The sequence below is a fragment of the Anas acuta genome, chromosome 3, assembly GCF_963932015.1.
Source record: "Anas acuta chromosome 3, bAnaAcu1.1, whole genome shotgun sequence".
Lineage (NCBI taxonomy): Eukaryota > Metazoa > Chordata > Aves > Anseriformes > Anatidae > Anas > Anas acuta.
In genome coordinates, this window is record NC_088981.1 from 12,777,011 (window position 1) to 12,792,803 (window position 15,793).

A 15,793-nucleotide genomic window follows, 5' to 3' on the forward strand; every position below is an offset into this window, starting at 1 on the left:
ATGAAGCAATTTATAATGCACATGTAATTTTTTTTTTCCCGAGTTACTAATGAGGTAGTTAGTTTGAGATAATACTTTATCGCAGCATGGCAATAGGGCTAGATCAAGCAAGGTCGTATGCTTTCCTAAGTTTCCTGGTTACATGCATTCATTTCTTTCCAGCAAAAACCAAAAATACATTTTCTTTAGGCTTTTCCTCCACCCAAGCCCTCAGTTGACCATAAGGAACTGGGAGGTCTGATGGAAAGACAAGTGGCAGAAAGTAATTTTCCCATCTCTGCTGAATAGATTCAATATATGTAAGGAATTGAGTTTTAATTGTCTGCCATTCTCTTCTTTCAGTCCAGGCTTTGGTTAAGCAACACTGAAGAATGTTCTAATTAGTGAGCTTGTTTTCATTAAACGTCTTAATTTACAAATACTTTTTATGATTAGTTTCCAGGTTGGCCCCCTTTCTGTGCTAACAGACTTTCTGTGCAACCAGTTTATGCCTTGAAGTCTGTCTTAGCAAGCAAACAGTGATGTGATTTGGTGCTTATGTGAAGATGACAAGATATTCTGAAAATGCTGTAGAAAACCTCATAATTTTTAGAACATAACCAACTAATTATAAATACTGTGAACTTCAATCTCCACAAATACAGAAAATCTTAAACATCACTGGCTTCAGTTACTCTTCTGCTTAGAAGGATTTCCTTTTACTCTGTCTTCCTGTTGCTTTCTGGCTAACAGGTTGGAAAGATTTTTGGTTTATATTTATTTATTTTTCCAAACTGAACATTTCTATTTCATAAAAATTTCATTTCCTTAACTTTACTTCACTATCAGACTTGCTTCCCTACCTCTCATTTCATTACTAATTTCAGTCAATATTCATTTGTTGCCATGTTATAACACTGAATGGAAAATTGAACTGAGAGGGAAAAATCACTTCATTCAGATTATTTCTCCTCAGCTCCAAAATGCCATATAATGTATATTACTTTAAAAACTACAAATGATTTTTTTTTAATTTATTTATTCTATTCTATTCTAGCTTGAGCTTTCTTCACTGCTGCGTGTGAAAGTTAGGGAAAGTCCAGTCCAAGCTGAAAGATAGCTATTATGATCCTTTTATAGAAGATGATGCAGTAATTAATTTTCATAATAGAAAGATAGGCATCAGGCACTGAACAGAGTGGTGAGGTAAAATGTACTCACAGTTGCATCATGCATAGTAAAATTTGATACAATACCACAGTTTCCAAATCATATGTGTAATATTTATTTATTTATTTATTTATTTATTTATTTATTTTTAACGTTTTAAAGGTTTGGAACAAAAAGGCCAGCTTCCATCTCCCACTAAGTGCAAAGCAGAGCAGCCTGAGGACATGCAAGACAATGCTGAAGGTAGGTGGTCTGACAGCTTTCAGAGCTATTAATCAATTTTATATTTTGGGGGAAAAGTTTATCCTGAGTTCTTATGAAAGAACTGGAATACTTTTATTTAAGAATGTTATTTGCACACACTTGGAAAGTTCCTTTTCACCTAGATCATGACACTAATTTTTCTGAAGTGTATTTCATCTCAGGGTAGATTCAGAATTACAAATGGTATTTTTACTGATTATCGCTGATATAAAACGGGAAATTGTTGCTGTTTTATCTTTAAACTGTTCTGATTTTATGTAAGTAATAATAGAAAATGATTGCATGTTGTTCAGTGCTTGGGTCACTCTGGTTGCTTAAGTTGCTCAGGTAAATCAACTAGGCACAGCAATACACTGAACAATATAATTTTTGCTTTCCTTCTCTACAAGAAAGTTTTGCTGTATCCCTTTCCAATCCACTTAGAGTGTTTATGGCTTCAAATCTATGCAGTGCATTACGTCCTACCGTGGTCAGAAGTCACAGATGCATAACATTACGCCTACAGTGCTCTGGAAAGAGCGCTTTTCTGCACTCCAGTCTTCACAGGGCAGCTAGTCCATGTGTACGGAGGCAAATGCAGTCTGTGTTACTCTAAAATTGGATCAAGGTATCTTTTCTAATGCGTATCTCATTGGGAGAGTTGCTAAAAGAAGTTAACATCAAAGACTAATTTTCGGAGTGCAGAGTTTGACGTTACTGTTCTATGTGTGGAAGAGCAAAACGCCCAAATGCTGCAGAATTCCCCTTAGGTGGAACACTTAAAAGGATGAACCTTAATCTTTAATCCATGACGGTTCCTTATCATGGATTCTTTTTGACCTAATGTTCCTAAATTGACACATCTCATTCTGCACCTCAACCGGTGGCTCCATGTTCTTCGTCATTTCGACCTAGCGCTGTGGTTTCAGCTCCTAAAATATTCTGACTGGGGTATAGTGTGAGTCATAAAGAGCAGAAAAATGTTAACATCTATCACTTTAAGTAACTGCTAGTAACATCCTGTCACTAACATTGTGACTGGTTGTTAATGGCAAGTACTTAAAGTAATAGCTGTCATCGCCTGGAAGGTGTGGGGGGACCCAAGAAATCTCATCCTGACTGGTCTTCTTTCATGCTTGCTTTCATGCTGCGCTAAACCCATCTGAAATTAAAATACCAATTTTATGTTTGGATTAGAGAATTCCGTGATGACAAACCACACATCGATTTGTATGTAGGCTAAATGGGGTGTGGGATCATGGTGTCATTTTCCATACTCCTAAATAGGGAAAACAATAATTATTTTATATATAGAGAGAGAGAGAGAGTGCTACTAAAAACTTTTGTTGTACCAGTGTCTTAAAAAAAAAAAAAAAAAAGAAAAAAGAGGAGGAGGAGGGGGGAAAAAGCGTCAGAAAACTGTTAGCTTTTCTTTCCATTGGAAAAAGAACTGATGTTCCACTAACTATTTCTGTGGTTTACTAAATTCAGTCCCCTAGTTTACTATTCCTGTCAATGTTTTCCTGGTGACCTACAGTTCACTTTGTGGAATACAAACAAATGCGTCGGAAGGGTGAAGTAAATAGCGTGGCCATAGAATGATTGCATTACCCTCAAGCTGTAAAATGCCTGAACTACTTGAATTTGATGCTGCAGAGTAGATTTTGCTGATGCAGAGTTGAGGCCTGTAACACATAATCACTGCTGCAGAATTTAATCTAGCAGGTGACGGAGTCCTTTCCTCCTTAGGCAGAAATCAGGCCTATAATGTTCAGGACTGAAAGTCTCAATTTAGTCTTCAGAGTTGTTGTGTTGGGAAAAAAAGTAATTAAAGCGTTTTCTGGGGGGGAGGTGGGAGGTGGAGAACCTGGATCAGATGTCGGTGGAATTATCTGTCTCTGTTTTGAAGAGGAATCACACAGCTAGGCTCCAGACACTGAATTCCTATAAAGTTGCAGAGTGGCCAGAGTCTAATGCAGCACACCTGTGAGTCATTTCCATTTAAGTAAATGGGATTTGCACACATTTGTCTGAGAATAGGACTTAGTTTCTGTTGTTCTAATTATTAGCTGTTGGTTTTGTCTAATTGAACGTAATGTTAACGTGCAGCTTTGACAATTATGAAAGCTGTGAATACGTGACATGAACCAGGACCGCATGACCGCATGTCTGAATGATTTTATTTAGATAGGTAGGGGTTTGGCTTCACTTCTAAGGAAGTGCTTTTTTTTTTTTTTTTTTGGTAAGGCTTCTGGGTACCTAATGCATGTAAGCGGTCTCAGATAAAACACACTAAAGCCAAACTCTGTCTGAGGTCAACTTTGGTGAATTTTCCTCGTGGTGCTATGTGTTCAGAGTGTTTTAACCTTTAAGTAGTTAACATGCTTTATGTACCCAAAGCTTTTTTTGTTTGTTTGTTTGTTTTTGAAAAAATCAAGAAAAAAGAAAATAAGTAGCTTTTAGCAATAAAAGCTAGTCCAAACGCACTTATATTTTCCCCTTGGTGCCATGGCTAGATATAAAATATTTAGCAAATATACACTGAGACAAAGAAAGCACCAGATATTTTTTTTCCTCTACGTAGCTGTCAGTGCCCTTTTAGACAGACAGTGTGAGCACAGCTTGCTGTTTTAGCAGCCTCCCGCCACCCTGAGACATGTGCCCTCGTGGCAGCTTGTAAAAACTATTCCACCAGGTTCAGTAATATTTCTGCAGTAATATTTTCTACGGCACGCCAATCTGGTTCATTGGCTGGAGGTAATGGAGCAATATCTTTTCAGTGCGTGTAAAAGTCTCCACAGAAGATCGCGGAAAGTAGGCTCCTTCATTACTACCCTCTCCGCAATCAAGGAAAGTCGAGTAAGTGGCTGTATGTAAGGAGCTTGTTTTGCAGTAAGCTAAAATAAACACTTGACATGCTAATGAAAGCAATTTTATACTGAACCTCTAAAGTATTAATGGTGTCTGTTATTATGCTATTAGATATATTGTTCTCTGCATTCAGACCGTTGATAGCGAAAAGCAAATGTGAACTGCATAGCAGATTCTCCTGTCAGTTGTTGTATTTGGAGAAGTGGATAGGCTGGATACACAGAGAAACTTTCTTCACTGCCAGGTTCCCTGCAGGATTCCAGGTTTTACATGTGCAAACATGCAGTGTAATTTATTTATTTATTTATTTTCCCTGAGTCCTGCAGGATGGGTAAAATCAGCCAGTGATGATTTTGCCTTTCCCTTGGTTAGGTGCATTCATTGACCAAGCAATTCCAAGCAAGTCTGAGGTTAGAAAAATAGATTATTTTTTGCAGTAAGCTGAGCTTGGTGTGTCTTCAATAGCTTCATAATGCAAGGATGGAGTAATTACATAAACAAAATAGTGCTCATTGCAGCACAGCAGCCCTGAGCTAGCACGAATACCAAAGGTCACATGTTCTCATCCTACTTATCCCTACCAAGCAAAATCAAACTCTTTTTAAAGCAATCTAATGAATTTTAAAATGTTCCTTATTTCTCGTCATCTCCCCAAATGGCCTCGTATGTGTGCTGAACAGTGAGGGGTATGCAGTAGTTTTTCTTGATGCTGGGAGAAGCATAGCTGTTTGCCATTTCCTTCCTTCTGGATTTCTCAGTGAGATATAAAATGGAGCCTGCCCAAGAGCTGCTTCATCTATTCCCCTGTGGCCCGCAGGTGATCAATATCGTATCAAAGATGACTAATACAGCCAATAACAGCAGCATAAATGCCTGATCTTTCTCCTCCTCCAGGAGAAAGCCAATCAATCCATGTGGCAAAAGCCATTTCTGTGCCTTTCCAAGGTCAGGATCCTACTTGTTCTCCATCGAGGGATGTGAAGACAGAAGTGGAGTTCTGCAAAGTGTCTTGAGCTTTTCTCCTCAGCTCCTCCCAGGACGAAGTACTGGATTTTTCTGACAGATTGATAGCCTGTTGGTCTCGCATGATCACCTCAACTGAGGCCCAGAGTATGTGTGAGGAGTTGGTCTGTTGGAGTTGCTCATCTAGGATGAACTTAGCCTGCTTTCTCATCTCCTGCTGGAAAGGAGGACAGTTTGATGGATAATCCAAACCAGGAGGATCAAAATGAACACAAATCACCTTTAGGATAGTTGGTAGAGATGATTCTGTTGCCTGATGGGGGTCATTGCACTACCAACCTCAGAGCTTTCAAGGGCAGCATCAAACACCTGAAATATTTGGCAGCGTCAGCAGTCAGGGCTCACTAGCAAGCTCCTGCCTCGCTCCAAACAGTCATGCTGCATCTACAGATGTCAGTCTTCTGATTTGAGTATACGCTACAAATGAGGCTAAATGGAGTTGCGTCTTATCTCAACAACTCCTAGCTTCAGCAGGTCATGGCGATTAGATAGGATTCTCACCAAGAGAGAGGAGACATTCTCACACCTCATCACTTCACCAAGAAAGCCTTTGTCCAGTGACAAAAAAAAAGAAAAAAAAAAAAGCATAGTCTTGGGACTAGAAAATAAAGTTTATTTTACAGCTTAATCCCATACTTGTGACATTAGTGTAAGGCTTCCCCTTCTTGCTTCTCCTTTCTATACCATGATTTTTGCAGCTTTGCTGCTCACTGCCTTGCTTCGTGGAGTGGGGGATATATCGTACACACTGACAAAAGCCAGCAGTGCTGGGGCTTGTGCTCCTTCCCTGATGCTGGGGAGGCGTGTACAACAGCTGTGGTGTCTTAGGCATGCACAACAATGTTCAAAGCATCTTTCCTATGGTCTTTCTAATACTACTCAGACCTGATTGTCTGTCTCTTTAAGGTATGGATTAATATTAACAGGAGTCGACTTCTGATTAAGTTTGAAAATGTTACTTGATTTATAGCAGGCAATTCTTTTATCATTTGAGAAATTGTAGCTACATTTTTTCCTTGCATCCTACAGGGCAGTAATATTCTTCAATAAATTTCTGCTCCACTCATAATATACCAGAAATTAACATCTAGACACATAATTATGCTTCAAAAACACATGCTCTTCTTCGGCCTTAAAAGTGCTACTTCTTATTAAAGTAGCTTAGAAGTTACTGCGTTCTTTTTTACCACCAAACTAAATCCTTAAATAAAAATTTAAATTAAGATAAAGTACTACAGATGAAATTCCCTGGGAAGCATGTGTATCAAACATGTCTGTAAAATGTTTCACCTTAATGTAGATTGGTTATATTTAAAGTGATGCTATTAACCCCTATCCACTTTGGTTGATAGCTTCTTTTTTCACTCTTGTTTTGAAGTCTACCATCTGTCTTGACTGATTACAGCTCTCGGAGTATCAGGTGATCACTTTCCACTTAACCTGGGAAAAAACAGGACGTTATCTGTATTTTTATTCGTATTTGCTCTCCGAGCAACCCCCTCTTAGAAGATTCTTTTCATTGCTGAAGTGGCTACTACTCTTTCATTAAATTGCTGTGCAGTGGTCACACAAGGCAGCTTGGAAAACACAGCTCATTTTGGCCTCTGTCGGTGACACGCGGTCTTGTTGCCTCAACGATTTACATGCTCGGGTTTCTTTTAGCAGCCAGCTAAAAGCTTAGGGATATGGTTTAGTTTTAGAGCTTAGGGATATGGTTTAGTGGGGACTGTTAGTTTTAGGTCAGAGGTTGGACTCGATGATCTTGAGGTCTCTTCCAACCTAGAAAATTCTGTGTGATTCTGTGATTCTGTGAATGTGTATGTAAACTGTACCAGGCAAACAGTTGCAATTCCTGTTTTCACACTACATGCATCAGAGCAGATTTTCTTTCTCCTGAGATGAGCTAAGGTGCAAAATACTAGGTTAGTAAACTGACTAATGCGATGTTGTCAGAGAAGAATTATACGCAGTGACAAACCGGCATACCTGCAGGGGACTCATCTGTCACGGAACTCCTTTCTCATTTCTAACCGTTAAGTGAATAACAGTAAAGCATTGTGATCGTTCAGGTCCAGCACAGAAGACAGAGTTAGTCCCTTAATTCTGAAAGGTTAAGGCAAAATGGTAATGCGCTTGTTTTGGTTCGTGTTTTATGATGTTTTAGCAAGCTTGATCTGCTGCATGTTTTCCCTGACAATTTCTTCACTTTGTTACATTGCTGCACTGCATGATATCAGGAACTGTATGCAAAAAAAAAAAAAAAAAAAAGAGAGAGAGAGATAGCTTTTATGTTTCACTTTACCTGTGGTGCTTGGTTACCTAGTCTCTTACGCACACCAAGAAAGTATGAACAGGTAGTAAATTGACATAGTAATGAAAAATTTATGATCATATCATGCACCTTCGCATATGGGGTCCCTTTCTTTTTCTTTCTGGTAAATAGAACTGCCCGTAGGAGTGGGAGTCAGGACTCCTCCCTTCTGCTCTTAGCTCTGCCTCTGCTTGCTGCTCTTCAGCACGCTTCAAATCACATGAGCAGTTTCTGTCCAATTTTCTCCCCTATAACAATATATGAATAGGAACACTTGCACAGCACTCTGTGTGTTTTTTGCATCAAAGTGCAAATTGTATCTTTGTCCTCTGTATGGACTGTTTATGATGTCTAGGGCATGACGTCCATATTCTGGTTGTTTTGGAGAGCTCAGGCTTCCAGGAGATGTCTGCTTTCATCTGTTTTGAACAGACACAGTTGTGGGTTGTCAGAAATAGCGATGATCAGCATCTCTGGCAGTGAAATTTTAGATGTCTCTTGCCAGGCACCTGCATTGCAAAATCGGAATCACGGTATGTGTCACGCAGAAGAATTACATCCATTGAGAAACCAGCCTAGCACAACATTCCCAGCAACGTTACAGATGAAGAGGGTTGGGACAAATCTGAGTGCTGCTGTCTTCTAAGCACCTCACTTGGTGCTGTCGCTGTTGTCCCACACGTTGTCCCCTGGTTCTTCCCTAGCTAGTAAAGACAGAGTGATGCTGAGTTGCTTGCCTTGTGATCCACAGAGGAGAGAGGGAAGGGGAACACGCCTAGCGACTTTGGTGGGCTTTAGATTAGACTCCTATATTTCTCAGGATGTTAAACAGTGAAATATAATGGTGTTATTTTTAACCTCTGAGATAATCCTCATGAGCTGCAGTTTTCTCATTCTTTTCCCACACTCCCCAACAATTCTTGACAAAATGCCGCATGAAAATGAAAACCTGTTATTTATTAGGCTGACAGCTTCGCAAGGCTCAGTGCATTGATAGCAGAGCATTCAGGTCCATGTCTGCAGTGAGGAACATTGTTGAAACGGCAAGGGGGGAATAAGTCTCATAACTCCATTAAACAATTACTGCAGATAATTCTTTACTACCCCTCCTAAAATTTACCCTACAGGGGTTATATGCAAGTAGTGATTAAAAATGACCTAAATCATAATTTAATTAAAATAAATTAAAATGCAAACTGAAAATGTTCAGTAACCTCAGGCCTCCACCCTAATGATTCATTTTAATGCATGTGTGGTTCTACAATAATGGCCTTTGTGTGTATCTGCTTTTTGTTTTATGTCTGATATCATTTTGCCATTGGAACAGCCTTAAAATGGTTGCAGGCTGTATGATCTTGAGTGTACATACAGATCTATGTGTGCTTTCTTTTCGTATATTAGGAGTTTCACTGAAGTCAGCAGATCTGCTCATGTGCCTAGAATGTAACAGCTGTAAGATTGAGGTCTGTATTATTAATTTTCTCATTAATTAGTTTCCCTGTTATCCTAGAAGAACCTTCACATCATTAGTATGATTGTTGTGGCAATATTTTTGTGCTGTGAAAAAGACAAATCAAAACTGTGGCATCTCTTATCTGCCAGATCCCAGTTTGCATTTGTCACAGAAGCGTGGCCTCGCTTTGGGAGAGATTTGCCAGCCTGACCGTGGGAGATTTGCATAGTTGGTTGCCCCCAGGGGAACCGGGGATGCTCCTGGGATAGCAGGAGCCATGCGAGGATGTCACAGGGTCAAAGCCGGTGCTCAGGGTTACGATGCAGATATCTGGGAAGGACAAGCGAGATGCGACCCTCAGGCGTTGGCCCTCCGTATCATTTATTCCTTCTCTAAGAAGGAGGAGGTAGTCTGAAAGAGCTTTACTCTGACTGTAGATGCTCTGTGACTGATAGTGTACTATTTTCTGCGTAGTGAAAATAAGTTTATTATTAATAACTTCTGTGTTGGAAGGGTAGAAGTAGACTGGTTAGGCAGAAATTCTTCCTTTGACTAAAAGCATGTTATCTGCAATTCTGTTTTCTTCTGGAAAACGTCTTTTTGCACCAGTTCTTGAGACATTGACTGTAGCCTTAGCTCTAAAAATGTCTCTGACTAGTTATGAAGAAAGGGACTGCTGAGGAGTAGGTGTATGAGAATCTGGCACTCATTCAGCTCTGAAATGGGAAGAGCCAAGAGGCCAGCAGACTATTAATATTTTTGACTTGCCATGTTTGTCGCAAGAGCAGTGAAAGATGTAAAAAGCCATGCGCCTCCGGGCTCTGGCAGAGCAAATGGGAAGAATACTAAAACCGGCTCTGGTGCTGCTGCTGAGAGCTTGTCCCCTGGACATTCACAGGGTTCTTGTCTCAGCCCTCTCCCATCTGACTGCCGGCTTATTATTTGTCATATCATCTGCTTCGTTTTGGGGCTGCTCCTGCAGCTGGCATATCACTGTGCATGCTAAATACCTCTCCTTAACATAAAGTGGGCAGACGCTCGCAGAGTATCCGGTTTTGTAGCTTAGTTAGAAGTGCTGCCTGCTTTGCCAGCTTGCTGAGTGTGCTGATTGATTGCTGCTTAGCCTGTTTGCTACCAAATATAAATGAGGGTATATATCATTTGGGGAGAATTTCCTTGCTGATCCCAAAGAAAAGGGCCAAGAGGGGAGAGCAAGCTCCTACTTTGCAGTAGTCAGCTTGGCACAGGAAAGGAATATACATGGCCAGGAGTAGGTATTTTAGTGTCTGATGTGCTTATTTTGTTTGTATCAAGCTACTGTAATTCTCAAAGTCCTGTTTTTTCATCTGACTGCCATGCTGGGGAACAGAAACAGATGTTCCCATTTGTCTTTTGATGTGGCTCAAAATCATTTACATTTGCTGGCCTAAAATGACACGACATGTCATTCACCACTTTTTCCATCTCCTTTGGAGTGAGTGACAGATTGCTGTTCAATTACCAGTATAATGAAAAAGCAGATATTGCGAGGACAGTTTTCACCTAAAGGAAATGCAATCACCAGTTGCTGCAGTAGTGGAAAAAGAAGGATGGCAGACACTATAGAAGCCATCCAGTAAGAAAAGACATCTTTAGTATTAATAATGTCAGGGGGAAGACTCAAGGGAAATGCACAGGGCCTGGCTTTCCTGCCTGGAGAAAAGGAGAGCAGGGGTGAATAAAAATACGGTGAAAAACGGGCTTGCTTCTCTTCTAAAATATGTTTTCAGTTCTTTGCCTTGAGCTTGTGCTACTTAAAGCCTTCCCATTTTCTCGGCACCCAGCTCCAATGGAGAGCAATAATTACAGAAAGCCTCTACAGTAGAAGACACTCAGCGAGAGGTTCATTAGAAGAGAATTAAAAAAAAAAAAAAAAAAGGAAAAAACTGTTTGTCAAATGCTTTGGGATTAGCCACTTTTCCAGCCAACAGTTGGCTTTCTTACCAGTGTGTTCTTACTCTGCTTCCTCCCTTTCTCCTGATGAAGAGGTTCTCCAGGCCAAGCAGAGCTTAACCCTTTGCTCTGTGAGTCACTGCCTTCAGGATCACTTGCCCGCTCTTAATTTTTTAGTGTTTCCCTTTCTCTAATTCTAGCAAAGTCACTTTGCAGGCACAACATGTACTTTCCATATGCTGATCAAGATTAATTCTCATGTCCTAGTCCAGTCAGTCTGTTAGATTGGGTCAGAGTACAAAGGTGAAACTTCTGCTTAAAGTCTTCTACATTTTTATTTCGAGAGGAACAAAATGAAGTGTTACATGGAAAACGTGTTAAGAAACCAATATACAGTGCTGTAATTACCATTCCATTATTCCAGTTTTAAACAGTGAACCCCTAGTGAAATAATAGCCTTAAGATGGACAAAATGTACTGATGAATATGTGCACTGTCCAATAATCTGGTGAAGGAGGTGATCCGTTAAGCTTTCTTTTGAGGTGTAAGCTGGGTATGGGAAAGTGACTTTACAAAAAGGTGTAGTCCCTCGAAATAAATATGAATGAATCCCTTAAATAATGTATTTTAGCCAAATAGCTCATGGTTATAGTCATGCTTATTATAATGGATGTAGCAACAAGTATCATCTAGAGTTGTGGCTTTGCATTGTGAATGCAGTAAGGTAATTGCTGAGATGATTTTCAGTGATGTATTGGTAGCTAGTGTTTTTGCCTGACCTGCTTTTTCTGAATATGAAGTTCTTCTGTGCGAAGCGAAACATGTTGCACTTGGCCATAATGAAATCCTTTCTGTTTTGGCACTGCTTGTTTAACAGTGATGCAATATTCTCTTTTGATCTGACTTAATGGTAAAGATTTTTCAAGTGTCACTGTGCTATTGCGTTACAGTATTGTGTCGAACGTACTGTTCCTTTCCACAGCTCTCCAGCTAGACGACTTTATCCCTCTGAAACACAGCCTGGTGACATAGAGGATTTTTTTCCTTTTTTATTAATTGTCTGCTGCAAAGCTTGCAAAGTCCCAGAGCTGTGTTTTAAAAGAGAAGGGGCAGGGGGAGAGAAGAGTTTGCCTTCTAGCAGGACTAACTTTCTAATTTGCGTGCAGTCCTTGTATTGTGCGTGGACAGGCAGAATGATTTAAAGGGAGTGGGGGGTGAAAAACCCAGCTGGTTTTATCAAGCCCTTTTGGTCATCCATGTAATGCAATTTTTTACAGGTTAGAGCCCACTAGTGTCGTAAGAAACGACAATCTCTAGTCATCCGTTAAGGCTAGTTAAAGCCAGGGCGGAGAGCTACCAGGCGGACAGGAGGCCCAAGCCATGGCCATCAGCTGCTCCCTGCCTGCCTCGCTGGTCACGGGCAGGGTGTGAAACTCTCGCTCCATCTCTTCTGAGAGCAGCTCTGTGCAGGGCCGGCCAGGAAATGCTTCTCCACGAGTCCCATCTGCTGGATGCCGAGATGTATTGCCTGCTGGAGAGAGGGCGAGCATCATACCTCAGCCTCTAAATCTTAGCCGAGTGCAGCGTGCAACCAGGAGATGCACGCTTGCTTCTGAAAAACACTTTCTCTGTTTTACTTCCATCCACCTAATTGCATTTGGGCTGCTGCTGTTCTCTTCAACAGACACCATGTGTTAAGTAAAAGCAAGGTGGCAGCGCGAAGAACTTCAACCGTGTTGCTTTAGAGAAGCTGTAATCAGAAAAACCCAGGAGCCAGAAAAGATCACAGCAAAAAATATGCGTATCATTATCAAGCCATTTACAGGCCCGGGAATGAATTTCCTTTCTCCCAGCGTATATGCTCAGCAGTCAGTTTTTCAAATGCCTCATTAGGGCTGGTAGTCAGCTGCTCCTCGCCGTCTTTCTCGCCATGCTGGAAGAGAGGGAGCACAGCCATCGCATCTGATCCAGACTGCTGCACGGCAGCCTCTGATGTTGTTATGAAGCTAAAAGAGTGTTCTCCATCACTGAAAGTACACATTTCCCAATACGTTTCTGAGCAGGCCAAGCAAAGGTTAAGAGAGCTTGGCCTGGTGTCCATAGTCTGGCTTCCCCCAGGGTATTACTTTTCTCTGTGGTAATTCACTGTTTGGTACCTGCCTTCAGAAAGGGTGCTGGAGGGAGGAAAATGGATAATGAATGCGAAAGCAAAGTAGCAGAGAAAATTGGGAATGAATGTGAATGTAAAAAGGGGGAAAATGCATTAAATCCTAGCAATCTCACTGTGGTTTATTTTGCCCTCTCCTTTGCAGTCATTTGTGATGCATTTTGATACTTTATGTTAAGTGGCATTGAGCCTTTTGCTTTAAAATAAAATTCAGGCAATTCTCCCTCTCCTCCTCTTACCTTCCATAGCTATTAAAGTAGGTTCTGCAATCTGAAGCACAGCCACTTCAAGGCTCTTGTGGAAATGTTACTGGAGGAAAATAATCCTAGAAAAAAAAATCTTTAGAAAATAAATAGAATAAGATCAAGCAACAATTTTATCTATTGCAGACAGTGTTTAGGGAAAGATACATTTATTTTGTGTACAGATATTTATCATGTGCCTACTAAGGTAAAAATCTTTAATCTAACCTCTCTTCCCCAGCTGGAAATGTGATGCTTTTAAATGTAGCTGGTTATGCTTGCCATTTGTTCAGTTTACCTTTTCCTCTCTTCCCTTTTATCACAGGGCCTTGCTGTAAATGAGCAGTTTGAGCTGCATTGGTGACAATTAATATTGCTGCTACTGTTATCAATAAACAGATGCATCATAACTAATTGTTGTGTGGTTTTCTCGATAGGTGGTAACAGCACAGAGGAAAAACAAAACGTGGAAGATACTGAGGGCCCGAGCCGAGAAGCAGGTTAGTGCACAGTTTCTTAAAGGACTTTGAGGTTTTATCCACCCTGGAACAATAATCCTTGTCAAATGCTACTGAGGGAACACACTTGTAGATTTTCACTAGATTAGCTCTGAGCTCATGCAATTATAGACCACAACTCCATTCATTATGAACAAATGAATTGCAATGCAGGAATGCAGACTTCCCTCCTTAACCTACCAGCCCCACATTCCCTCTTTAAAGCGGACTACCTCTACCTGATCCTCTAACTAGAGAGAAATATTTCTACTACTCTGTCTACACCAGAGTAGCACTCTGCATACAATACAAAAAAGGAGGGACAGGGGGGAAGGAGGGGAAGGAGCATGGGGCAGGGAAGAAATTTGGGAAAGGTGGAAGCAGTCTGTCTGTACGGAGAACCATAATTCTGAAGTTTTCAGGTTTCAATAAATTGTCTACACAAGTCTCTGGGGTTATGAAGATTTAAATCCATACAGAAAGACATTACATATACTGTGAACAAATGCCAGAGTTCACGAGCAGTGGATTTTGCAGATGGCATGATTATAAATTACATATTACAACGTAGCAAGTTCAGTATTTTAAAATGCAATGTCATTCCATGTTTGCAATAGATGTTTTTCTATATTTCTTTCATTTCTAGTTATATTTTCCATCGTGCCCAACTCTGTTCAATGCAAAAGACTTAAGAATTAAGCAGCTATCAACAGAGCTGATGTAGCAATCAAAATGCCTGTAAATACCCTTCTTTCCTAGGATTTCTTTTCGTAGCATTACCTGCAATACAATATGTTTCCTGGTTATTTTTTGCTCATAGTAGTGCAGGATGCCACCTTAATTCACAGAGCATGAAAGATTTTTATAGAGAGATATCTTTTTAATCAGACTTAAAGATTGTTATAAATATGTGGAAAACTGAGCTGAAGAAGGCCAGCCAGTAAATGCAGCAGAAAAAAATAGGAAGCCTGGAGCCTTGTCTGATCTGTTTTGCATACTATATCTTGGCTCCTTCCAGAAGAGGAGCTCATTTGATGGGGCCCCTTGTTTGTCCCACACGGTGAGCACCATGCGTGTGGTAGCACAGCATTTCTCCCTGCACTCCCCTGGGCAGTCTTCTGCAGCCGTGTGTTAGCAGCTGATGCTGGTGGCCTCAAGTACTTGAAGTCCCTCTGTATTTTGTGTTGCCTTCATCTCTGCTTCTTTACATCCCCACGCGTGGCACGCAGTGTGAGGTGAGGACACAGTCACACAGCACTCTAGCTTTGGACTGGGGCCCTTTATCCTCCCCAGGATAAACATACTGGGGTATTTTGTACACGCTGAAGGATGTTTCCTTTCCTGGATTTTTCCTGTTATGCTGGTCGGGCAGAAGTGTGGAAGGAGTTGACCTGTCTGAATACAGGGTCTGTTTTAATCTCTTGCTAGGCAGGGTGATCTCTTTGCTCAAGCAATGCAGAGCTTTTAACTATACCACATAATGCTTGGCTCCTAGCTCAGAATTACTCCAGCTGCAGAGATTCCTGTTAAACTCAGTTATGTTACTGTCTATAGATGCCAAATATAGCCCATTGTACTTGTCAACTATATTGACTCTGATGGTATGTGTATTTCCTTGGTGTTTTGATTTGCAAAACAGCTGGAGTGATTGTGATACGTTTCATTTTTCCCCAGAGAAGTGAGGGGAATGCACATCTCTTAATTATTACTTTGCTGCTGGAGGTGTGTTAAATGCATTGTGTTTTTTTTCTTTTTTTTCTTTCTTTTCCAAAACTGTCATTATGACTTGTTATGTTAGTAGCTGTCAGACCTGGTTTATCAGAGAGATCGTGTATGCTCTCGTGCTATCTCATATTGGTAGTCATGTTTTGTTACTCTCATGAAGAGTGTCAAAGAAAGGATCGA

General features: G+C 40.6%; 1 protein-coding gene across 3 annotated transcripts in view; it reads left to right on the forward strand.

Annotated features, from left to right (window-relative positions):
- The window catches only part of MACROD2 (mono-ADP ribosylhydrolase 2), an 854,218-nt gene that overhangs the window by 790,905 nt on the left and 47,520 nt on the right, over positions 1-15,793 (forward strand). For all 3 annotated transcript variants that reach the window (XM_068675719.1, XM_068675720.1, XM_068675721.1), the window contains 2 exons: positions 1,312-1,392; positions 13,829-13,891. In XM_068675719.1, the coding sequence (XP_068531820.1) occupies positions 1,312-1,392; positions 13,829-13,891 (144 nt within the window). The remainder of the gene's footprint in view (positions 1-1,311; positions 1,393-13,828; positions 13,892-15,793) is intronic.